This window comes from Hippoglossus stenolepis, chromosome 7, assembly GCF_022539355.2.
Source record: "Hippoglossus stenolepis isolate QCI-W04-F060 chromosome 7, HSTE1.2, whole genome shotgun sequence".
Lineage (NCBI taxonomy): Eukaryota > Metazoa > Chordata > Actinopteri > Pleuronectiformes > Pleuronectidae > Hippoglossus > Hippoglossus stenolepis.
In genome coordinates this window covers 7,492,125-7,517,578 of record NC_061489.1, presented here as the reverse complement: position 1 = coordinate 7,517,578, position 25,454 = coordinate 7,492,125, and the positions used below count along the sequence as shown (strand labels likewise).

Below are 25,454 nucleotides of genomic sequence, written 5' to 3'. Positions count from 1 at the left end.
CCCTTTGAAAGTTTCACAGATGTAACCAACGATAATTTCACAGATAAAGTTCTTTATTTTTGAAACTTATACTGAAGTATAACTTGACAGGATGCTCTATAGTTCTCATTCTGATTCATCCTGTAAAATGACATGCAGCCTACAATTATTACATTATTCTTGTAATTATTATTGAAATCTCAGATATGTTTTCCCCCTTATGTGAAACTAACACTTTGATACAAATGTAATGATGATGACAGACATAGTAGTTGATATAGAGCGCACAGGAGTAATCAAGTATTTTTGTTAACACAATCTAATTACTATAAGAAAATCTCCTAAATATGAGTATTATAGTATGAAATAACTAAAATAAATAGTTTTGGTCATCTACTGAAAAAGCACAGCGATATAAAAACTACTTTTCTCATTAATTACATCACTATCGTGAAATATTTTCAAATTATTTTACGTGCGAGAATCAAATCTAACCACTAGATGGCGACAAAATACCGTAACCTTTCCTGTTGGAGGGGGGGAGGGGGGTATTTTTAGTGCTTTTATTCTCGATGATTTCTTCCGGAAGTGTTGTTGCTGCTGGCAGAGAAGAGACGCTAGCGCTGTTAGCACTGCGGCTAAATATATCTGTAGACAATTGCTAAGCTAACATTGTAAACTCACTAGTGAAGCAGTCCTGAAACGTTTTCGTCGGTGGAACAGTGTCATTAGCTGTTAGCTTAGCCACCGGATGACTTAAAGTCCTGTTGTAAACGTTATGATTCATTTATTTCCAGGCGTCAGGTTGAATTCTTAGCATTAGCCTCTGAGCAAAGGTCTGACTGGCAGACATGGAGACTCGGGGGATCGAAGACATGTTTGACTTTCGACGGTAAGTCAGCTAACGCCTCTAAGCTAGGTGCTACACACACACACAACCGCTGGCTAATGCTAATAAAATACAGTTTTATTAGTGACATTTATCGTCAGCTAGCTAACTACTGTAGACTCTCATGCAACGGAAGTCAAATCTTTTTAAAAACATAAAGCTAGCTAGCTAATCTAGCTATGTGCTAGGGACGTTTACGTAAGCATTTCAGGGTAACTCTCAAAGTGCAACGTTGTGTAACTCTTGTATCAATGTTCAGAATGGGCTGCCATTAGCCACATCGTGCTTTGACTAGCCAGCGAGTTTAGCCTTGGATAGTTGCTGGATTTCATATTGTGAAACAACAACATTGTCTCCTGATAACTGAGAGTGAAGTTTACTCAAAGGACGAACTTCTTTGTCCTGGTTATAGCCTGAGATTAAAGCAAATTACTCTGCTGTGGCCTCACATTTGAAATGTAAAGGTTGTGTTTCTATCATAAACACCAAGAATATAAATTCCACCTTCACATTCAGGGGACACAAAAGGCCTTTGTGTGCTGTAGTAGGGATCATCATGTCGGATTGGAGTAGAGTTGTGTGGGTCATCACACGTATGTTCCAGCACCTAATGCTGAGCCAACCCTGTAGAAACACGTGTAATAAGGACTGTGGGAAAATGGCAGACTGAAACTCACACTAATGCTCAGTCTTCATTACCTGCTCTAAACTTGTGAGAAAGATCCAAATTCAAGTATTAATCTGTAATGTAGTGGTTTACCAGCAGGTGTTGGACAAAGAGCGAAGTACACAATGTCTGTTTTTTTATTATTGTTCTTTCATCTGTCTTGTTCATTGCATTGTATTATACTTCTTCATTTTATTTTTATACATGGATGTGTTGGATTTTCCTGCTTAAATACATTTATTTCACCTCTGCAATCTGTCAGTGTGATCCGTGTGGCCTGTCTAGGTCTGAACACAACAAATCTTGTGTTTCGTCTATTTGATTTTTAAAATGTTTTTAAAATTCCCCGAACAGGTTCCCCAAAGATGCAGTGGTTCTCCTGCTGTTGCTGATTTACTTTCCAGTTGGAATGTGTTTGATGTTCATACGGATTTTTATTGGCGTACACGTGTTCTTGGTCAGCTGTGCACTTCCAGAAAGTTTTGTTAGAAGGCAAGTATTTTAAAGCATACATTTGTTTTATACGAACATATTACTTTTCTACAAATACATTTTACTCTCAGTAGTAATAATAATAGTTGCTGAAGCAGTACCAGTAGTAGTTGTTGTATACATTTCATCTATATCAATCAAGACTGCATTAAATGTGCATGTAGTAGTAAATGAGGAAAACTAATGTCAGGTAATGCTAAGCTAGGCTTTATGCATACTGTATAATACCCCATTAAGAAGGTGTATCAGTATGCCCTCATCTAACAGATTTAATCAGTGCACTTAATTCAGCCATGCCATTAGACACCATAAAGGCAAATGGCCGTTCAATGTTTTTGATACATTGTGTCTTTTACTCAGAGACCCCCTGGAAATGAGACGTTGCTCACAGTAATTTCATGATGACTCTATTGTAAAGAATCTTAATGCATAATTACAGAAGACATGCACATTATAGCTTACAGCGTTCACCCTATAGATTACCATGAACCATTTATTATATGTGGAGATAAATGTCAACTCTAATGATGTTTGGCTCTCTGGGCACAGTAGTGACTTGTAGTTAACAAGTTTATCATGTTTACATTTTCTTTTCTTTGTTTGGCTTTAGATTTATTGTGAGAGTTATGTGCTCGGTGCTGGGCATGCACGTGAGACAGAAGAACCCTCGCTCCAGAGACAAAAACACCAAGCTGTACATTTGCAATCATGTGACAGACTTCGACCTCAACATAATCAACCTCCTGACCCCCTGTAATACTGTGAGTGTTGGACTTTAATTCTGTTTAAATCTGTTTTAAATATTTGAGATGTTCCCTGCACCAGTTAGCCCCTGCAAACACACACAAACTTCCTTTTTGCTATGACCTCATTGTGGATGTGCACCCACCCCTGAAAACATATATGGTTAAAACTGCACAGCTGTTAATGTTGCAGTATTGATAGTCATCAATGATCCCTTGCAAAGCCTTTTTGATCACCTAAATGTTAGTATTACTTTTCAATCTCTGTCAATGATCCCCAGTGAAACCGCATGGACAATAGCACATCATGTTCTGTATGAAAATATTAGTTTCTGCAGATGACAGAGGTTTCCACACAAAGAAAACTGTGTGTGCTGTGATGCATGAGAGCATGACAAAGTCCTACCCGCTCATTGTTGAGGACAATTTACTGTCCCCAAGTGATATGATTTGTCTGTTTTTAACTTTTTGTGTTGTGCAACATATTGTAGTACTGTGCTTAGTTAGATATTGTGGGTGGAGTGGTTGGTGAGCTTGCACTGTCTCCTTCTGCTTTTTAGCCACAGCTAGAGGGCTCCACCGGCTTCATGTGTTGGGCCAGAGGCTTCATGGAAATCCATTCAACATCTGGCCAAGGAGCGATAGGGGAGACTCTTCAGAGATACTGTTCCACTGAAGGCACCGCACCTTTGCTCCTGTTTCCTGAGGAGGACACCACAAACGGCCGGGCTGGCCTCCTCAAGTTCAGGTTAGTGTCACTGTCAACATTTGGGTAGCAGGATAAAATCCTCAATCTAACTAGAATACCTTAGTTACCAACAAAATTAGTTGTAAAGCACTACTGTAACCATTTGGGATCCACCAGTTTTTTGCACATGGAGACTCACGACTTTGGTCGTGGTGGCTGTTTCTCTTAATAAATTTCCCTCCCGAGTTCTGTGGAGATGTGTAATTGGCTCCAAGATTACTTAATTTCTCTTGTTTTTTTGAGTAACTCAGAACCATGTGTACTGTATCTTCACCTGAAGCCTCCAGCAGACAAACTGCACCACTTCATAGTAGGATTAAGTATATTGTTATCATTTTCTTTTCAAGTTCAGAAAATCCATTTATATCAGTTTTTAATGACACAGTAATGGTGACTATGTTGACCAGGAACTGCTTTGTGATTTGTAAGAAACGAACCACCAGGTTGAGGACTGTTTATCTCTGTGATGTATTTAACTGATTTAAAATGTGTAAATAAAAGAAAATTTGACAAATATTGAGAGGTTTCACAAAAAGCAAGGGGTGGTCATCTTGGAAAAGTTAGCAAGAGCAGGATTCACTACAAAATGCAATAGAACCATCCCGTCCCCGCCAAACAGCCGGCACGTCAAACTTTTCTGACTAACTTCCGGCTATCACCTCTATTTCAGCTGTGTATTTATGCTGAAATACAGTGTATTACACCAATCATTTCATTGGATCTGAATGAAATGATTGGTTGTATTTATTACAGTTCTGCGAGGGCAGGGACACTGGCTATGCTCTCTCTTTTTTAGACAACTTTAATGATGGCTATCGGGGCGTGAAGAGGATTTCAACAAATAAGAGAGAGTGTTTCAGCAACAACTAAAAAGTTCAAATGTACTTAAACCACTAACAAACATGTATTTTGTTCCTCTCAGTTCTTGGCCTTTCTCACTGACTGATTCCATTCAACCTGTGGCCTTAAGGGTGACAAGACCATTGATTGCTTTGGTAATTTCATTTCATTAAACTTGACTTTTAAGATAAAATAGATGTTTATTCCCATATCACAGATAATATGTTTTGTTAACAGCATCAACTGCTTGAATTGTATGTGTGTAGGTGTCAATATACAGAGGAAGTAAGAAACTCTATAAGGGAGAACAATGACCCTTTTATGTTCCACTTCTAAGCTTGGGAAATAACGTTGCCAAATGAGTCAAATTCCTGTAAGTAGCAGCAAGCTCATTATTGTGGTCAGTTTAAATCTAATCCAGCAGTCTCACTACCAGGAGTAAATCTGTCTTGGGTTGCTGGGTGCACAAGTGGCTGAAGTTGAGTGAGAACATTTAAAAATAGTTGTAAGATATAGCACCACAGCTATTATTGTCTCCCATCATTTCCCCTGCTGACTTTGTGTTCATAATTAGTTTTTGGTCACATCACTTAATAAAACGTGTATTGACTTTTTTGTCTTCTGTCCGTCCACAGAGCACACCTGAGTCCAGCTGGCTGATCGAGCTCTTGTGGACTTTCTTTGCTCCATGTACAGTGTATCATGTAAGGTACTAAATAATTTGTATCAACTTTTCTACCAGCACTTGCTTTTTGAAATATTATCCACTCCCATTAGTTTGTTTTTCTTGGAGACTGATGTGAAACAGTTTAAGAGTATCTTGATGATTTCATGATACTCTCATCAGAATGACTTCTATCAGAGCTGTATTTGTTTGTTGTTTTCATCCTAGTTGGCTCCCACCAGTTTCCAGACAAGATGGCGAGTCCACACAGGAGTTTGCCAACAAAGTCCAGGAGGTAAAACCAATGTTTTCCAGTTCAGTGAGATTTGTAACGGTAAAACAAGTATGTAGAAAATTGTCAGTAATAATACAGCGTTTCTGTATCTCTGACCCCAGTTCCTGCGCCCAAATCACTATGTAATATCTCTCTTTAAAATCTCTTTTTTCAGCTTCTAGCAGGTGAACTTGGCCTGGTCTCCACCAAGATCACTAAAGCTGATAAAGTTGAGCACATCAAAAGGAAAAGACACACGGTACCACAAACCTCTACAAGTAAGTCAATCACATAAACTCATAATCCATCCAATTCTCTTCATGTAAAGTTTGAGCTGATTGTTTTCAGAGGGATGTTAGTTCTTCCTCTTCTAACCCTAGGTGTCAGACCTAGCTCTATTGGGCTCGGTTTCATGGTGCAGAGTTTGGGCACTGACGATCACAGGATTGCTAAGATGGCCCAACAAGTGAAGGATGTGCTGCCTCATGTTCCACTTAATGTCATCGCAAAGGATTTAGGTATGACGCATTTACCTTTTAACTGTCCCTTTGGAATGTGCTGTTGCTCTGTTCAGTCTTTACTTTGACATGCACTTACATTTGTCTCTTGATTACATACAGCGAAAACCAATTGTGTTGACACCACCATAACAAATCTGCTGGAGAGCAGGGAGGAAACTCCAATGGAAGCAACTGGGACATCTACATTTGAGCCTTCAAATATTAGCTCCTACTCCTCTGGTTCTGAACCCACCATAAAGGTCTGACTATTTGATTCGGAATGCTATCTCTGCGATTTTTTTATCTATTTATCATTAAGGATAAAATTTCCTTTGAGCATGTGAAGTTGATATTGCCTAGATAATTGCATAACAACGTGGGGGAATTTCAGTTGACCAATATTTCTTTTCACAAATTCAAACTGATTTGTGCAGATCTGTCTTTCAATTCATATTTTTTGTCATCTACAGCCTGCTGCCAAATGTTTTGGGAAATCACCATGTGACAGACATTTGTCTCTCCAAGATAGAAAAGAAGCGCTGTATAATTTTGCAAGAAGGTGAGTTTTTTTTCTTGCCACGAGCAGTGTCCCCTTCATAAGGATATGATTTTATTATTTGTAAAAGGAGCTGCCATACATGGTGAAAATGAAATATTCGTCTAGTCTCTTAACCTTTGATTTAATCGAATATTTCTGGACTCATTGGAAATGCTCCATGTCTGTTGAGCTCATGTTAATAAGACACCTCAGAGAAGAGCCAGAGGTGCTTCATTATGCACAGCATCTTGCACTTGTGCAGGACTGAACAGTTATGCAATATTCATATGGCTTGAGACTTACTTTGAATTCATTCCTTGGGTTGTGTCTGTCACTCAGTACTGATTCTACACAGTGTTAAAGCTAAAGGTCTTATGTCAAAATATACATCTCTGCTAATTTAGACCCTTGCGGATTTGTTCGGAAATCCACACAGTCTCTGACAGAGTAGTGAGGGGGCAAGTCACTGAGAGTAAAGTAGAGTGACCAACATGAGGTCTCTCAACCGTCTAGGGTTGCAAAATTCCGGGAATATTCAAAGTTGGAAACTTTCCATGGGAATTAACGGGAATATACGGGAATTAACGGGAATAAACTGGACATTTTGTGGGTAATTTATACTAACTGTATTTACCTTGTCATATACAGACATAAATATAAACATTTTGTTTTGTCATAAGCTGATTTGAGCCCTGAGGAAACTTTGGGCACTTGACTATATGCTTCTGCATCTTTGTGGCATTCTTAACATAGGTCTTTGCACAGTATTTGCAAATGTACACAGCCTTTCTACATTGGCTGGGGTGAAATGTCCCCACACATGAGATAGTGCACGTGGCATTGTTCTGTAGAATAAGATGAGAAAAAAGCTTGTAAAAAACACTAATGCAATGCCAGAGATATAAATAGTTAGCTAAACAATTGGAATCGTCTTTAAAAATATTTTACAATTGATGGATAAATGAATAGAAATAGGCTAGATGAACAATCCTCAATCAGCATGCTAATATATTTTCCCCAGTAATATCATCAAAACTTCCCTGACTAGTCCTTGGGCTAATGCAGTAGTGTGGCCTCAATAGCCCTGCTGTTGTGTGCAGGATGCTGGGAATTATCTGTGCATGTGATGGAAGAATGTACTGCGCATGTGATGGAGAAATGCACAGTGCAGGGTTGAAATTCAACGTGCAGCATGTGCTGCATTCCATACATCTTTAAAATAGAGTTTTGAATGACGTTTTTATTGCTCAGCGTTTAAGTTGTGGTAATTTTTTTTTTTTCAAAATTCCCAAAATTCCCGAGCTTAACTTCCCATGGAAAGTTTCCGGAAATTTACCGGAAATTGTCCGCCCCTTTGCAACCCTACAACCGTCTCATCTCTTCTTTGTATTACATGAACAATAGTGCTCAACATAACAGGATCTTGCCTTTTTATTGTGGCATCGAAAGTTTTTTTTTCTTTTTTATTGTCACCAAACTCTGCAGTTCACCTCTATGAAATCTTGTAATGTCTACCCTTATTATTTTTTAGTCCGCAACTTGGTTCACTCTCATTATTGTTATTTTTAGACTCAGCAAGCAACTGTTTCCAGTAAATATCTTTAGTCACTGTAAATAACCTGCCCATCACCACACAGACCATGTGACCAGCTATCTGCTGAACCTAGTGGAGCAATTACAGTGCTGGTCAAAATTATAAGCACCCCTTGATTTTAAGTACTAAATTTAAAATATCTTCAGATATAAATGCAAATGTACCAATTTTGTATTTCCAGAATATTTGTATAAAATGCCCAGGGACATTGAACAAAAGGGGAAAGAGGGACAAATTAGTTGAACAGTAAAATAATACCAACCTGTAATGTACCAGATCTTTTTATGGAGTTGCAGGAGAGTAGAAACGACTAGATAGAAAGAAAGAAAGAAAGAAAGAAAGAAAGAAAGAAAGAAAGAAAGAAAGAAAGAAAGAATATTGAACTGTGTCAGGTTGCCTGAATGACTGCAGAACAAAACATTTCTTTAAACAATATTATTTCTAGCTTGTGACGTTACCCTCAAGTGAAACAAATGATCTCAGGTTACTCCACAGTGGGGAAAGAAATATTTACATGGAAGATTTCACCTCAGTGGGCCGCAGTGTAATGTTATTTGATACTTGAGTTATTATTATTCATGTTATAAAGATGAAACACAACAACATTTAAATCTTATTTGGAAAAACTATTATTCTTGAAAAGGCTGTATATTTGAGGTATTTCCAATGTGGAAGATTGTTTTTTTCCATTTGATGGACTTTGACCATATGGCACTTGATTCATTTTAATTTGGTCCAAAAGGGCACCAGCAACACCACATGTTTTGCAAACTCATTGAGTCCTGTTAAAGTCCACTGGTAGCATGTTGGTTATTAAGTATTTCACAACCCACATTTATCCCAGACTTGTGTTAAATTCTTTTACAGATTAACTCTTATGAAGTGAAGTAAACACTGACTGATGGTTTTTCCTGTTTTTCTCTCCCAGACGCTACCTTGAAAAACACGGATTGAATCAAGAAGACAGTCACTGAACACTTCGGGTCAAGCCATCATTGAAAACTTGTCAGAAGAAGCATATACTACCTGCACAGCTGTGTGATTTAAATGATGATTTTATATTCTGTCAACAGGTTCTGTTACAAAACAGTTGTTGTCATTTCCAAACAATGGAGACGAGTATTCAGAACATGTTTCAGTTGATGCAATGGTTATTATGCATGTCTTTAATTCTTCATTCTGGCTGATACATAATTTTGATAACAATTTGTATTATGATCCACTGACTGTGAATCATCTATTTATTTTTATAATGTTCAGAGTCATTGATGAAAATAAAGTTCAGCTTGACCTCACCTTCAGAAAGTTATTTCAAACACAGCAGATGTTTTAAGTCACCTTTGCTATTTTGGGATTTAAATTAGATTCAGACATTTAAAGGTTAACAGGCTCTAAAGGACAGTTTGAAACAGGCCTGCAATGTTTTACATTTGTGAATGATTTGTATTTCATCAGTTCAAGCTGCTACGTTTTGGAAGTTTTCAACTAAATCCTGCCATAAGATGGAGCCAGAAAAAGCATCTCTACTGAAGAGCAGTCACACAGCACTAGATGTCCTCACCAGCTGTTGGAGAGATTTACACATGAACTTGAAAAGGCTGATGGTGATTCAGAAAATCTGAGCACATTTATAAGTGTGAAAAATGCAAAGGTTACACATGTGCAACATTAATGTAACTCCTGGAGCTAGTTTAATGTCAGGTGGGTCATTTCCTACTAAAACAGGTCATAAATATGTAAATGTACTGCTGAAAAAGATGATAGTGGATTGCTTATAACCCTTACAGGCCTACATCCAGCATAATCATACTGCTGCTCTCACAATGCGTCTCTGATCTAAGTCAATCGTGTTTCTATCTCTCAGGTTCTTGGCAGCTTGGTATTGAGAAACATTTATGAAATTAAAACCTGGATGTTTGCACAGAATATTAAACATCTTCCTTGATTTGTTAACACACTGGCAACATGACTTCTATTATAAGACTTCAAATCTAAATACTACATGAATCAATATCAACAAGAAAGCGCAATAGCTATCAATAGGAACATTTATATATAGTGTAATGGACATTTACTAAACCCACGTGGTCGATATACTAACAGCTAACAGAATTATAGTTGTTGAGAACTTAATATTTCCCACAGTACGTGAAGGCAGCGTCCTGCCTCGCCGGTAGTTACGTCATCTTCCTGTCAGACGGAGCAGAGGCGGCTAAGCTAGCAGGTTAGCAATGTCAGGTGTAGAAGAAAGTTCACATGAGTCGGTGGAGGTGAAGGAAAACAACGAGTTTGATGATGACGTCGAGGACCAGCTCGGGGACGATTATGCTGTTGACCCAACTCGATATATGTTCTACAGGTACTGTCTGCTGGGCCTCTCCCCGACATGTTTGGGTGGTTAGCTTGCTAGCTCGGACGGCTAACTATTTCTGCAGGAGTTTAAGTTTGTTAACGGTGATGTTTGATGACTGGAGGTTTAATGCTGTGGTCACTTTGCTTAGTATTTGCTCTAGTGACGTTATCACCCGGGTCACTGGCACCAAAGACACGTGCTAATTGAATCAGTGCTGTGCTAATTGAATGGAGCTCTGTCTGCTCCCTCCTGCTCCGAGCGGCTGCATTTAACTGACTAACAAATGTGACAATAAAATGCACCAACGCCCACTACATTAGGCATCATGAATTCACATTGTTTATATTTAATTTGTAAAACGAAGTAGTTAGCTGCCATCAGGAGGTGTTGTCGGTCAGCAGCCAGGAAACCCACCCCCGTGTTTGTGTGCTGCAGGGACAGAAAGGAGTGGGCAGACCTGGAGCCTGTTCCTCAGGATGATGGACCAAATCCTGTGGTGAAGATCGCCTACTCTGACAAGTGTAAGATTGTTGGGATTGCTAGAAAGAGACGGGAGTAAGGAAGAGTGGAGTGTCACATGAAAGTTAAATCTGCTCCTGGTCTCTCTGGTCTCTCCCCTCTCTCTTCTCTCTCTTCTCTCCTCTCTCTCCCCCACCGAGTCTGATGGAGCCAGTTTTGTCCTGTTAAAAAGGAGTTCTCTCTCTTTGTAGTCGTCAGTGCTGCTCCTTGTGGGAACTGTTGGGATTCTCCGTCACTTTTTCTCTATAAGTTCTTGACCTTACTATGTAAAGTGCCTTGAGATGATGTAAATTGTGATTTGGCGCTCTACAAACAAAGTCTAATTGAATTGAATCATAAAGGTTAAGGTGACAAGTAGAATCCTGCAGATCCAAATAAACATATCTCACTACAAATCAATTTTTATCACCTTATGATCAAACAACCAAAATTAGTTTTCAGTTGTGTTTTCTTTAAACTTTACATCCAAAATCACTTAAAAAGCAGATGCTAGAGATAGTGCCGACCTTCTACATTTCCAAACAGATGATCTGCAGTTCTTTGAGTCTGTTAGTAACTCAGACTTGTTTAATTCACATTCATACATTTCTTCCCACAGTCTCAGATGTTTATGACTATTTCCGTGCACTCCTGAAGAACGATGAGAGAAGTGACCGGGCCTTCGCCTTGACAGCAGAAGCCATCGAGCTAAATGCTGCTAATTACACAGTGTGGTGAGCATGCTGCATGTTTGCAATATGGAAAACCAATGTTTACTATTTGGTTGTGTTTAATTATCATAACATGATGGGGAGGAATGAAAGATTTCTTTAGTTTGTTTCTATATAATAACTTTCTGAGTGGTGTTTGAACACTACTTTATCTTTGGGTCACATGATACGTAATACGTAGGGCTGTAAGTTAAGACAAAAAATACCTCTCGTCACTTATAAATCACCTTATGAATAGCAGTAGCTAAATTTGTTTATTTCTGAATATGACGCCGTTGGTTGTGAAACTGAAGTGATGAAATATTTATGGGATGTGCAGGCACTACCGGCGAGTATTACTTCAAGCCCTTTCAAAGGACCTGGGGGATGAGATGAGGTACATTACCGCCATCATCGAGGAGCAACCCAAAAACTATCAAGTCTGGTGAGCGCTGGCAAATTCATATCAGGTCACATGTTTTCTGTATCTGTCCAGACAACACAGAAGAGACAGGGAGTGGTGGGAAGTGTTTCTAGGTTCACTCATTTAAATGAAAACATAACATCCAAATAAAGGTTGATTTTCCTAACCTGTCCTCCAGGCATCACAGACGTATGGTGGTGGAGTGGTTAAATGACCCTTCAGAGGAATTGGAGTTTATTGCAGACATCCTCAGCCAAGACGCAAAGAACTACCACGCTTGGCAGCACAGGCAGTGGGTCATCCAGGTAGGTGTTGGAGCCTTTAGCAGAGTTTGGCCTTTAAACAGTGGAAATAGATCCAGTTTTCCACCCACGATGAGCCACTCTGCCAGACTGAATCCTTTGGCTGTTTGTTGGTGTGTTGTTTGAGGCCTTCTCTTGTCAGTATTTGTCTCAATCATTGCAGGGCCACTACGAAAAGCTCTACATTCCATTAACAAGTGTGTTGCCAACGCTGGCTTTGTTTAATTTTCAGGAGTACAAACTGTGGGATAACGAGCTGGAGTTTGTGGAGACTCTTTTGGAAGAAGATGTGAGGAATAACTCTGCATGGAACCAGAGGCATTTTGTAATTTCTCAAACCACAGGTTTCTCTGATCCGACCATAGTGGAGAGAGAGATTAAGTGAGTCCTCAGTATAAATATTTAGACACAGATAATGTGCACTTTTTTAAGTTGCATTAAAAAATGTTTTTATTTTTTACATGAAAATATATTTTGTACATGTTGAGAAGACAATGCACTTGTTAATTGGCTTAATTTCTTCAGCGATGAGCATCACTAAATTTGTCTATATTTTGTTTCTTTATTTATTTTTTCTTAACATTAGGTATTGTCTGAAGCAGATCAGGAAGGCTCCCCACAATGAAAGCGCATGGAACTATTTGAAAGGGTAAGATGTAACAACTAATGTTTTTCTACAGTAATCCCACAAAATGTACAAATGGCAAACATGTTTCTTTTTTATCTGACATGAATATACTTTTCTCATCTTTTGAGTAGAATCACTGACGTTTGAATGTGTCTTCCTTATTTAGACTACAGGGGAAAAAGTGGAAGAGTGGAGACTCGGTTATTAAAAATGGAAAAGCTCACTGACACTATATCCTCAATCTTTTTTATCCTCAAGGATGCTGCAAGACAGAGGTCTGTCATCTCAGCCAGGTCTGTTGGAGAGAGTCCTGGAGCTGAAGGACACGCACTGTTCTTCTTACCTGCTAGCCTTTCTGTTTGATTGCTATGAGGATGTCTTGGAGAGCAGCAACCAAAAGGAAAATGTGGAGGAAGAAGAACGAAAGGGAACTTTAAGAAAAGCTTTAGAGGTAGGTCCCTAGTATACCTTAGCAAACACAGTCCTATGCCCGAGCCACACTGGGTGCATGTGCAGCGTCGGCGCCGCTTACGCATCCATTGTGGTCCGGGTGTTAGACTTTGTTACAGCTTAAAATTGAATCCTGAAATAATGTTATTAACATTGTTTTCTCACTCTTTGTGTGTTCCCAACTCCTTGGCAGATCTGTAAACTTCTAGCGCAGGAGAAGGACACCATTCGTAAAGAGTACTGGCATTTTTTGGGAAGTTCTTTAAAGAGCAAATATGGAAGCAGTGATAACTCCGAGGAGAATATGGCAGACAACGCCGAACCCTCAGTCCCAGCATCTGTGCAGCAAGAAGCGAGCTAGACCTCCTGGGGACTCGCACCATTTCCACTCCTGTGCTGCTTCGTCAGGGCTGTTGGCAGAACCAGTCCACGCAGTTTGATATTAATGTCAATGGTTAAAATGTTTCGTATTGATGAGTAAGTTTCTTACAGTCACCACTAATATGAGGTCATCTAGGAAAAGACTCTGAGACTGAAAGTTTTTTTTTTTTCACACTGAACAACTGTAAGAAGTGACCATGTTATTACACATCAGGCAGTTTCATACATCCTGGAACATTTTTGGAATGTTGTCAGATTTAGTCATAGAATTATTCTTTTTCTTGGTTAGAAAACAGCGAGTGGTTTGTGAAACTAATTTAGCAGTGTTAAAAAAAGCAGATGAGAGATGACATGCAGCGGTTTGTTGCTGCTCTGATCGATGACTCATAACATGTAGTTATTTAGTCTTTTTCTAAATCTGTAGCAGTTTAAATCAAATCAAATATACTTTATTGAAAGAAGAAAAAACAGTACACGAGGACATATCATGTAAGACCATGAATAATAATGCTGAATAAAAGTGTTTAGTTCTTTAGTTGCACTAAACAAGTGACTTTCTCTCTGATTGTTTGTTTTGTTTGGTCCTCTGAGCTATGCTGCCACCAGCCCCCATTCATAAAGCACCTGTATTGACACACAGCCTCATGTCCTGGACTCCCTTGGAGCTTGGAAATGGATTTACTCCACTAGATGCAGCTGTTTCTACTTGTGCAGACACTACAACACAATCCGTACCCTCCAGTTTCTAAATGCCAGCAGTTTGTAATTACTGCTTCTCTGGATGCTTGATATTAACAGAGCAGTGGTTCTTTTCTCTGCTTTTCCTCATTACGGTGGAGGACACTAATCAGCCACGTTCACGTCATAAGTAATGACATGACTGAGCACAAGGGACAAATACAAACTGTGACTGCAAGAAGGCAGATCACGTGATTCATTTGCTCTAATATACCAGTCAAGTAGGAAACATTTCTCGCTGCGTTCTCACATCAAAAAGCTGAAGGAGCTGAAATAACAAACAGGCCACATGACACATTAACCAGGCTGCTGGGTGAATATGAATATAAGCTGCACTGTTTCTGCTGCTTAAGCAAAACAGACCAGGTGCCTGCTCCATCACTTCAAGTGCTGTTTGGAGGACAGTGCTCCTCAGTGGTTAAACCCAAAACAAAGAAACAAACAAAAGGGTTGCAGACAGTGTTTAATTAAAATACTAATTAAACAAACCACCGAGGAGTCGCAGGCTTTGGAAGTTATTAAATATTGGTGACGAAGACAGAACATCTTCTGTCTGTTGTTCAGTTCTGTCTGTATGTCATGTCCAGGGCAGCTTTTTAACATGCATGCACACCCAGTGTATCGGTGCAGAGGCCTGGACGAGATCCAGCCCGGTTCTGAGACATCTGTTTCTTATAATTGGTGGAGAAGGCAGCTCATCCTGTGTGGGATCCTCCAGCCTCTGCTTTTATCACATAGAGTCCAGCGACTACGTGTTCGTTTTTACACTTGGAAGACATGAGTGCATTAGTTTGCTCCAGATGTTTTAAAGGAAGCGAATGGAAAAATAACACCCAGAATAAAGTCTTATTGACAGTAAATTAAATAGGAAATTACTTAAACCAAAGGTTGCTCCTGAGTTACTCAGCAGATGAACATACAGGAAAGCTTGCCGTCAAACGGTTCGCCTCTCAGACCGTTTCGTTCAGCAAAAACATCACTTGAAAAGATAAATACTAAACATGTACTTTACAAATTGATTGAAGGTACATACAAATACTAAAAGAAACTGAAAACCTGGCATGTGTGGCTTAGGGATGGGGCAAATAATATCATATACTATACTTAATATCAAGAAATCCCATAATAAAAGATCAAAACTAACAATCAACTTATCCTATGCAGCCAAAGTCTGCATAGCCCCTGATCTCCATTGTTGTCCAGAACACTTCAGTGTGTCATTACACTGACTGACAGGTTCCTTCATTACAAATGAATGGGAGAGCTGTGGTGTATTTTGAGTCAAACCCACACACACACACAAAACTGGTCCCTCAAATAAAACTTGTATTAATCCATGGCAGAAAATAGTGCCTGACAAACGCATTGTATACCAATGCTCAATTTAGGATTACTCAGACCTCTACAGTAAAAGGAATTAATTAAGACTTTTTCAAACATGACGCTATACACTCGCTTTTTTTAGGTACACATCTGAAACTAATGCAGGAAAATCCAACGGTCCGGCAAGAACTCCTCCCTTCATGATGGTTTTAATCAGATATTTTCATAAAACATGGAGTTTGATGAAAAAAACTTTCATATTGGGTGGACTGATATCAATGGTGTGGATCCAAATAAAAATCTGGATCTAGCGGATGTGGTTTCATAGGGTGGTAGGATTTGTTCAGACGCTGTATGGTAGAAAATAGGGCTACAAACCTGTAACTAGGGCCAATGTGTAGCTGAGATCATGTGGATTCATTAGGGAAACAACAGCTTCTATGTACAGTATCTTCAGTAGCTTTAGAACTATGCCCTAACAAACGTGACGGATTTGCTGTGGGCCTTGGCTGAGGTATGTGCTCCATTGAGGTGCACTCATGTTTTAGAAGTGCTGAGTCAACTCTTAGATCGTTTAGGAGGCTGCAGTTTGTGCTGCTGTTCAAATGTGTTGGATCGAAGAGGCGTGTCTGTTGTTTAGCCCCGTCTCATTGATTTGAATGGCACTGAGAGTTACATCTTCATGGAGGCAATATTTATCACAAGACTGTTGTATTAGCATTCAGTTTAGCTGGGTGTTCCCAATAAACTGACAGATGAGAACCACTTATTAAGGCTGAGAGGCAGAAACAAAGCAGGGATTTGCAGCCGTACTAAGAGCAGAACAATCAGTGATGGTGACGTAGGTGGAGAGATGGAACTGTAAACATTTCTCAAGTTTCTGAATCTGCTGTCCTCAGACCAGTCAACGCCTGAGAGAAGATATATTACCAACTTCAAATGTCTTTTTTAAAAATAAGTTAAACAGACAGAATCTACTCCCACACAAACTGTTGTCAGTCTATGATAAGAAGCTATTTCATAGCTGGAGTAAGTGTGAACAGCTTTCACCCTTCCACGGCTCTTTGTGCCCTTTTACTGTATGAAAAATATAGTTCTCCAGAAGTTCTTTGATAAAAAAGTCACTTCAAGGAACCCAATTAAAAATATTTATTGCTGGGCAATGAAGTCTGCTATTACCCCAAGAAGAGCAGATGAAAGTGGCCAGGGACAGGGTTTAAAGTTACATTGACTTTTGATGTAGACTGTGACTGTCATAATGCTTAGAAATTGGTAATATTGAGCTTGGCATGCATGAGAACTGTTCCTGGTATTTTAGCTGCCACATGCTTCGGTATGTTCACCTGCAAACATTAGTCAATAAAGTGTGTTTTATTCACAGTAACCACTTAACTAAAAGAGGCTAAAAGCAGAGAGGAGCTGCAGGGTTATATGATGGATTTCTGTAGGTTACCCACTACAAGCCACACCTGATGCTTTACGCAGTCATTTGATCCATTGTTGATATGAAAATATTGATTAGTGCAGCTTTAAATAGTTCTCTAATACTCCTTCACCATCTTGTGTCTTTGTTAATTTTCCTTTCAGTCCTGCCCATCCGACAGGCCCTGTCTCTGGTCTTATCCTGGCCAGACACATCTCCAGCCTCTGTATTGATTCCATATGGTTCTGAGTCAATTCCTCTTCAGGATAAAGTTCCAGGCAACAACAGTGCTAACTGCTTTAGATTCATTAATATTTATAGGCCAACACAGGATTTTTGACCTGTCAACTACTGTTGTAACTGCTACTGTAAAACTGCATCTGAGATGCTGGAGCGGTCCCTCCACAGCGCACACCAATGCACGCACACACGCACACACACACGCACACACGCACGCACACGCACACACACACGCACACACACACACACACGCACACACACACGCACATGCACATGCACATGTGCCGGAGAAAATGTGTTTTTTTCCCCACTATGTGAGAAATCTATGTTAATAAATTAGCCTGTTTAATTATTTTATACTACAGGGAATCTCCTCGGCAATGAAATGAAATACATTTTTAAATAATGCTGCATCAGTCCATAGCCTCCCTCATCTTGCTGCCTTGTATTTGATGGGAATTAGTTTCCTTCGGTTGCAGCATCTTCCAGGTTTGTGACCATGACAGGTAAATTGTCTGTGTTACGGAGGGGAGCAGGACTCTCCTTGTGTCCTAATCAAAGACCTATGCTGTTAACTTTTGCGCCGTCTAATTTGTCGGACAATTGAATTCAATAGCTTTCATTTGAACTGACTTATGTGCTGTGTACCTGTGGCTGCTTCTATTGTGCATAAACTAAAGCCTTATTCTGAGCTGGCCTGGTCCAAATGTAAGGGTAGTTTTTAATTAATGTTACATTCTCAAAAGGCCTCATGACGCCAACATTGTAGAAGAACAAACGTGGAAACTGGTTTGAATGTGCTGATCAACAAAGCGTGTTCATTATACAGAGGTGTAACAGAAAGGTGGAGCTGTGGTTTTTCCTGCTGATGCTTGGTCTGTTTGGGTCAAAGGATGTGAAGTGATGGGTCCAGTCATTTTTGCTGCTGATGGTGTTGACATCCACTGAGCTGTCGCTGCCAGCAAGCAGGACTGCCGATCAATCCACCAATCAGCATCATCAACCCGTCATTCACAGCACTTTCTCTTATCTGTTAACCTATGCAAAGTAATACGGACCTAATTAGACTCACACTCACTCTCTCTCACACACACACACACTTACTGGCAGCTGTACTGGTGCAGTCAATGAGGTGGCTCATTGTGATGAATGGACGGACGAGGGCTTTTTCTCTGGTGTTTTTCTCTCACCTGCACTCATCAGATATTTGGTTCATTAAGTCAGAAACTTGGGCTTGTCCTCTGAACGTTTTCACATCCAGAGTAAATGAATTGGAAACAAATCACATCCAAGAACCTCCAACAATTTGCCAGCAGGTCGCTTCATGGGATAGTTTTACATATCCTTGAACTTTTTTTTCAGGTGGTTGCATCCTGAGTGTGGAAACTAATTTCTCCATTTATCTAACGTTTTCAGTTATCGCTGGTCCCAGGGCACATCTTTTTTTCTAATGACATATTAATACGGTTGGCAATGTCAGTTGGCCCACAGCAGCAGCATCTACCTAATGAACTGGCAGATATTCATGGTTCCCAGTTGATGAAATGTAATAACTTTGGTGATCCTTTATTTGTTTTTCTCTCTCCACCAGCAGGCCAAACTTGTGACATGTACGGTGAAACTGACATCTCCAACATCAGCAACATCTCTCAGACAAACTGGCAGAAGATTTTGTACAGATATAATAATAATGATTCCCAGAGGATGAACCTAAATGACATTGGTGATCCCCTGACTTTCCCTCTAGTACTTACATGTGGTTTACATTTATCATTTTGAGTGAAATGACTTGACAACTAGTCACGCATTTTCCTCTATAGCCATATTTGATATACATTTTCTGAAATGTTCTCTTGAAGACATTTAGAGCGAATCTTGAAGATTTGTATTAGGACCAAAATGTGTCGTTTCTTCACCTCACAGTTTTTGTGCTTCTTTTGTTTCCTCCCCCTGATTCTCACATTAACTTAGTTTGGGCATTGATCATAAAAAAGAAGGGCCACGCTTATGTCCCCACCAACACAACAGGTCATTTAATCCGTGCTGAGTAAAAGCAAGAAGTACAGTTTCTCCTACAGACACCTGGTGGATTGTTTTTAAGAAGATGTTGGCCGAGAGAAAGATGTTGAGGAGTCCAGTCAGCTTCTAGCAGACTGGATGTTTCAGCACCACGGACAGCTCAGCCTCTGTCCAGTCTCAGCAGTTACTCTATTATTCATGATTTTGTTCACGATTTCCAGAAAGATCCCCCTGTAAACTATAACCCTCATGAGAAAATAATGAGAGGATGACATATCCATCACAGTATGTATGCAGCCTGTGTATAATTAATGTAATTTAATCATATCATGCCATTGTGCTGTGGAAATTACGATTCCATCTAAACTCAATTCATCCAGCTTTTATTTGCAGGAATAACCTTCAGTTTATCACCAGCCTCAGTCACTGCTACCCAACTGATTTACTACTCAGCCGGAGGGCTTTAAAGGAGTGTGGAGAGATGAATGTTCCTGAAAACCAGTGATTTCCTGGCTGCGGGTTGTTTTGTGGATCACCCACTAAAAGTGGTGCCGATAAACCCACCACATCTGAAGTGATGCTGCAGTGATGTGAGGGCCCGTGGGTCAGTGACCATTGGTCCACATGGACCCTGAAACAGCTCGGGCTGGAGCAGCCGCCTCCTCCTCTGCCTCTCAGACGCCACACAGCACTGAGCCCGGCGGACTGCAGAGAGCACACTCAGGAGCAGGGAGAAACTTTCTGGTCAGAGAGCTGATGGACGGTTTTTAGGTGATGTGGAGTTCAAAGTGATCACTGGTTGTGTAGCCTATGGATTATCGATAAGTGCACAAATCAGGAGCGCGTTCTTGCCATTAATTATTTATATATCTATTCCTGTAAAGCGGCGGGGATGCGAGAGAGACGCCACAGCGGCGAGGATCGGCCGCGCTGAACCGGAGTCACCGGCAGACGATGTCCCAATGTGAGAGCGCTTCCAGGGGGGACGAGGGAGAGGACGAGGGAGGATGAAGAAGGGGGGAGAGGGATCGAGAGTGGCAGAGGTGGAATATAATGAAGTTGAGTGGGAAAGGACTGTGCACCGTCCTCTCCAGCACCCTCCTCTTCGTGTGCGCCCTGAGCGAAGTTGTCGTTGGATTAAGATGCGTCTCTCTGGGATCTACGGTGAAAGCGCATTTCCACCTCGGCGCCGCGGCCGGGGCTTTCTACTCCGGGATACTTGTGAGCATCGGACAGGGGCTGCTGTGCTCCGCGCTGCTGTGCTGCATGGAGAAACCCGGCTGCAGGAACCTCTTTCTGCTCGGTGTTGTGGTCTTCTTGCTGGGAGTGCTCACCGCCTTCTCCGGCGCGGTGGTGGACGGGGACGCGGCTTCCCTGGTGGAGAGGAAATATTCCCACTACTGCCTCCACGGCGTGGTTGTGAACCCTGCCTGCGAGCAGCTGAGGAACTACCAGCGGAGCCTGGTCATCTCCACGGTGCTCAGCACGCTGGAGTGTCTGCTGGGGCTCATCCACCTGGTGATCATCAAGAGGTACAAGACCGCGCAGTTCCCCAGGAGCAGACCGTCTCAGAGGCAGAGCGCAGCGGGCATCCTGTTCAGCGAGGACCGGGACTGCTCCTCGGCGGATTTCCAGCCGGTGTCTTACATCAACCTGGGTGTTTTTAACGTGTTGGACGAGACGGGCGCGGAGGTGCAGTGCGGGGGGCACCCGTCCATCGAGCTGCCGGGGTACGCGACCACGGACCCGGAGCTCAACCACTGCTTCCCGTTCTCCTACCCGCTCCCCAGCGAACTTCCGCCCGCATACGAGGACATTTTCCCCGCTGAGGCATGCAACACATAGCCGCTCCGGAGCAGCCCGCAGCAGCGCTTTCCTCTGCTGTGACAATCAGTGACTTTCTGCTTCATCAATCCCCCTCCTCATCTGCTCCTCTTACAACCCCCCCACCACTGAAAAACAAACTAAACAAACTGAGGAAAACAGTAAGTGACACACAGGAGGACAGCAGCAGCGGCAGCAGCAGTGGATTTGATCTCACCTGATTATTCTGATATGTTCTCAGGCTTCGTGTGCCTGGAAGCTTCTAATGTCCATCACCAGTCCAACTGCTGTAGAGGAGTAAGTGACACAGGCCCAGACAGAGCAGCCAGACCAAGGCCCATAGACGCAACAGCTTGCAAAGTATTATAACAAAAGCAGAGTTTGTGTTTTGAATGTTTGCTGTTGACATTTCTACTTGCGAATAAAAAGTGCATTTATCCTCCTCATGAAGCTGCTGCCACTTTAGCTCTTGTTGGTTTAGTCTGAAGTTCATTTCCAAGGCTTCAGACATCTTGTCCCTATCGCTGAGTGTGGCTGGTGCCAGTCAGTGTTGTAGCAGTTATTTGCTAGTCCATGAGTCAGCATCATCAAAGTGATGATCGTTACCATGAGTGTCATTATCGTGCCATAATGCTGAAGAGAGGACTGAAAAGTGCTCTGCATCTCAAACAGTGTGTGGTGCCCACTGAAAAGGAAACTCCCCTGATTTATTCATTTGTCCAGAAAGTTGGGGCAATCAGAACCGGCACAACTTTAAAAAGAGTGGTCCTAAACACACTTCCCATGATGTAAATTGACGGCACCTCTCATTAAAACAGTCCTTTGCCTGGAACTCCTCGCCCTCAGTTTGTAACGCAGGCTTGCTGTGATAACTGCGTGGCCTTCAAACCCAGAGAAAACCCAGATGAGTCACTATGAGGTCATCACGGTAGAAAACTCTTCTCAGACATGTAAACTGAACATGATGAAGAAAACTTGTTGGATCAGGCCATAGATAACACTGGAAAACTGGAATCATTCATAAAGATAGTGAGCATATTGGGGTGAGGAGGAGCAGGGGAACAGTCTGAACCTGAACGCACCGTAACTCATTTGCTTTATTAATTTTTCGGGCCTCGTGACCAGAATGTCCTGATATGACACAGACTAAATGACTCACTGTGTCTAATCATAAAGAATCAAACTGTACAGAACTGCTCCCCACGTTGTTGAACGCGATGTGACTCAAAACCATTCATTCACTGCACCACTCACCAATACGTCAGCTCTCAGCACGAATCATCAAAACCTATTCAGCCTCACTCTTACTCATTTGAATGAATAGCTACAACCATAGCTGCCTGTCATCGTCATGTGCCCACCTTCACAACAACATTGTTCTCTGCAAAATGTCATCGAAACGGTCACTTCCCCCCTCAAAGTAAAGTTCTCAATAAACACTCAAATGTCTCTCCAGGGGAATTTTGACTAATAAACATGAAGAAGTACTTTACATGGCTCAGTGTAATAATCCTCCTCTCATCCCTTTCAAACCATGTGATGATGCTCTCCACTCTCTTCTACTTAGCCAAGTGCAGGATCACGCCTTTAAAAACTGCCTTCCTCCTGCTTAGGTTTCCTGCCTGTAATATATTTATATATATATGCTAATGGTGCTAATGGTGGAGGGCTGTGTGAAAGTCATCTGCTGAGGCTGTGCCCCGGCAGTGTCCGTCCACAGAAAACCAGCTGGAGTGTTCAAAGTGAACATTTCCAGTGTTGAAATAGCTGGGTAAATTTAGCTTCACCTTAAGAGAAGGTAGCTGGGGAAGTTTTCTTCCTCCTAACTGCTCAAAATACAGTTAAATGTCAGGTTTTGTTAGGCCCATCGTTCACAGAGCTGGTGCAATGATGCAACACTGATTCTATTAGATATTTCTGTTATGCATGGAGCTTGTTACCTCGGAGAAATGCTCTGACATTCAATAAATGAAGTCACAATACGATGGTGAGAAAGTGGAGGTAAATAGTTATCAGCTGGGTTTGCTTGACTGCTTCTGAGTGAGATCTTATGTGACTGAACGTGATATTTATGACAAAAATGTAGATAATGAAATAAACTGCAGCGTGATGGTGCTATGAGGCCTTCTATTAAATCACTGGAATGTCAGTACTGACTTTGTTTGCATTGGGAGTCGTTGGACTGGAGCAATTTTCCATTTTCCACTTCATTGCCTGGTTAAGCTGAGCACAGAAGTTTTATATATTTTCAGAATGTACAAGGTCTCTTTACATATTGAATATTTCAAAACAGTGAACTACCCAGTAGATTTTCCAACTGCAAAGCAAACTCTGTGTAAATACAATTCGATTGTTGCTTATAGACTCAATCATGCAGATTCACTAAAAATGTTTGATATTTACCACGATATAGCTATTCAATTGACAACATAGAGAGATTACTGAGCAGATTTTCCTCCAGTTTTAGTTTGAAAGCTTTGATTTATTGAAGACTGAGCGTTGTTCATGCTTCTATTAGAATCACTTTAAAATCAGCTGACCACATCAGCACCAATTATTTATCACTGTTGTCACTGCCATCTCGACAGCCTGGGTCATTGAACTCATCGATCTGAAACAACAATACAGTTTTCTAAGACGTTAGTGCTGCGTCAGACCTGAGCGCCAAGTGACACCTGTTGAGAATAGTAAAATCAGATATGATTAAGTCAGACAGAGTGGGCTACATCACTATACAAAAACATGCTGTGATTAATATAGTTATGAATTATAAGAAGCAATTTATGATATGAAAAACAAGTAGGCTATACGTATTGCACTTAAGTAAACAGCAGTGCTTTGCATTCCAAAATGCAGATTTTCAAAATCGTTTTAGTTTTCTCGTCCGGATGGAGATATTTTGTAAAACTAAAGTCATTTGCAAAGTCAAGATCTTTCTTAAAAATGGAGGGAAAAGTAGTGAAGACAAGGCCTTAATGGATTTGACAACTATAGTTACATGTTAACAAAAAGTAACTTGTAATAAATATATACACATAAAGCAAAACAAAATAAATAACATACATACTTTACATAAACACAATATATGAGCCTATTAAATATGATCATTACTATAGAATAAAACTATAAAACTATTTAAATTAGCTTCGCTTGGCCAGCCACAACAGTAAAGTGACACTAAAACCAATAAATATAAAACAGTAAATAGTAACACAGGGGTTGATGTACTCATTTGTAATACATCTAGGCTTGATACTATTGTGCCACTATGTTGGCAATTTTTGATTAGTACTTTTTGCTATTGATACTTTGCTGCTGTTTAATCCTTATGAGATTTTTTAAATGTAGTATTACTTATTTAAAGCTAAATTAAAAAAAAAATGTCTGAACACATCTTCCACTGCTGGGATTGTTAGCAAGCTAGCTAGATAAATATTTGACTGTTCAATGGGGCTACTAAAATGTGACAGTTGAAGTTAATATTATAGCTATTTGTAACAACATTAACGATAATGTGTATAACTTCCAATCCATAAAGTTAGCCATCAGCTTATTTGGATGAAGCTAACTAGGCAACAACTAAAACTGTAAACTCTGTTGTCTGGGATGTTTTTCTCCACAGAAACTGATGATACCAATAATCACACTGAGACTAAACAGACCATCAGAAATAACCTTCTCTCTTTCATTGTATTGTCTTAGTCTTTGGCACGTGGCAGCTACAAGAGGTTATTTGTGTGTGGATGATAACAAACACTGATTTCTGCTCGTTTCTCCACTATATAACAAATACAATTCCACTTTTTCAAGTCAAAACAACAACATGAGAAAATAGAAGGGCACTCAGTAGAGCACCAGATCCATCCAGAAATATCAGCTACCTAAACATGGCTGCTGTGTTTAAATATCATCTCCACCAGATGTAATTATAAAATTCCCTCTTACAAACTTTATGAACGTCATCACCGTGGGAGCAGTTTTTAATCCGCTGTCCGTCATGACAAATGCATCTCTGCTGTGTGGTCATTAACAAAATGTCACCTGCCTGTTCACTGGAAACTAAGTGTGTGTCCCCTGAGCCTGGAGGCTGTTTTTACACGTTCACGCTGAGAGCCTGGTGCAGCCGCTGTGCTCCACTGATGCTCAGCTGCTACATGAGAGCTGGGCGTAGACGTTATTTGACCCAGTGACCTTCTGTTCAAACACATGATGA

At 40.7% G+C, this 25,454-nt stretch overlaps 3 protein-coding genes across 3 annotated transcripts; all 3 read left to right on the top strand.

Annotated features, from left to right (window-relative positions):
• Positions 1–553: 553 nt before the first annotated feature.
• aup1 (AUP1 lipid droplet regulating VLDL assembly factor) lies at positions 554–9,223 on the top strand. Its single transcript, XM_035161526.1, has 12 exons — positions 554–871; positions 1,890–2,027; positions 2,638–2,788; positions 3,331–3,518; positions 4,441–4,513; positions 4,994–5,067; positions 5,251–5,317; positions 5,472–5,574; positions 5,677–5,814; positions 5,917–6,056; positions 6,267–6,355; positions 8,857–9,223. The coding sequence occupies exons 1-12, from the start codon at positions 831–833 to the stop codon at positions 8,900–8,902; spliced, it is 1,248 nt and encodes a 415-aa protein (XP_035017417.1). The 5' UTR covers positions 554–830; the 3' UTR covers positions 8,903–9,223.
• An 865-nt stretch (positions 9,224–10,088) lies between these two features.
• fnta (farnesyltransferase, CAAX box, alpha) lies at positions 10,089–14,232 on the top strand. Its single transcript, XM_035161527.1, has 9 exons — positions 10,089–10,287; positions 10,717–10,802; positions 11,399–11,513; positions 11,830–11,934; positions 12,092–12,218; positions 12,448–12,596; positions 12,802–12,864; positions 13,102–13,294; positions 13,487–14,232. The coding sequence occupies exons 1-9, from the start codon at positions 10,160–10,162 to the stop codon at positions 13,652–13,654; spliced, it is 1,134 nt and encodes a 377-aa protein (XP_035017418.1). The 5' UTR covers positions 10,089–10,159; the 3' UTR covers positions 13,655–14,232.
• A 5,871-nt stretch (positions 14,233–20,103) lies between these two features.
• LOC118112393 (transmembrane protein 271-like) lies at positions 20,104–23,237 on the top strand. The gene is made up of 2 exons (XM_035161667.2): positions 20,104–20,188; positions 20,302–23,237. The coding sequence occupies exon 2, from the start codon at positions 20,471–20,473 to the stop codon at positions 21,260–21,262; it is 792 nt and encodes a 263-aa protein (XP_035017558.1). The 5' UTR covers positions 20,104–20,188; positions 20,302–20,470; the 3' UTR covers positions 21,263–23,237.
• The last annotated feature ends 2,217 nt before the right edge of the window (positions 23,238–25,454 follow it).

Bases quoted from the DNA above. Each gene is read 5' to 3' on its own strand.
- aup1 (XM_035161526.1), top strand. From the start codon at position 831: ATGGAGACTCGGGGGATCGAAGACATGTTTGACTTTCGACG. The intron at 5,318-5,471 runs GTAAAACCAATG...CTCTTTTTTCAG, and splicing joins TTGCCAACAAAGTCCAGGAG to CTTCTAGCAGGTGAACTTGG. The intron at 5,815-5,916 runs GTATGACGCATT...GATTACATACAG, and splicing joins TGTCATCGCAAAGGATTTAG to CGAAAACCAATTGTGTTGAC.
- fnta (XM_035161527.1), top strand. From the start codon at position 10,160: ATGTCAGGTGTAGAAGAAAGTTCACATGAGTCGGTGGAGGTGAAGGAA. The intron at 11,935-12,091 runs GTGAGCGCTGGC...CCTGTCCTCCAG, and splicing joins CCCAAAAACTATCAAGTCTG to GCATCACAGACGTATGGTGG. The intron at 13,295-13,486 runs GTAGGTCCCTAG...ACTCCTTGGCAG, and splicing joins CTTTAAGAAAAGCTTTAGAG to ATCTGTAAACTTCTAGCGCA.
- LOC118112393 (XM_035161667.2), top strand. From the start codon at position 20,471: ATGAAGTTGAGTGGGAAAGGACTGTGCACCGTCCTCTCCAGCACCCTC.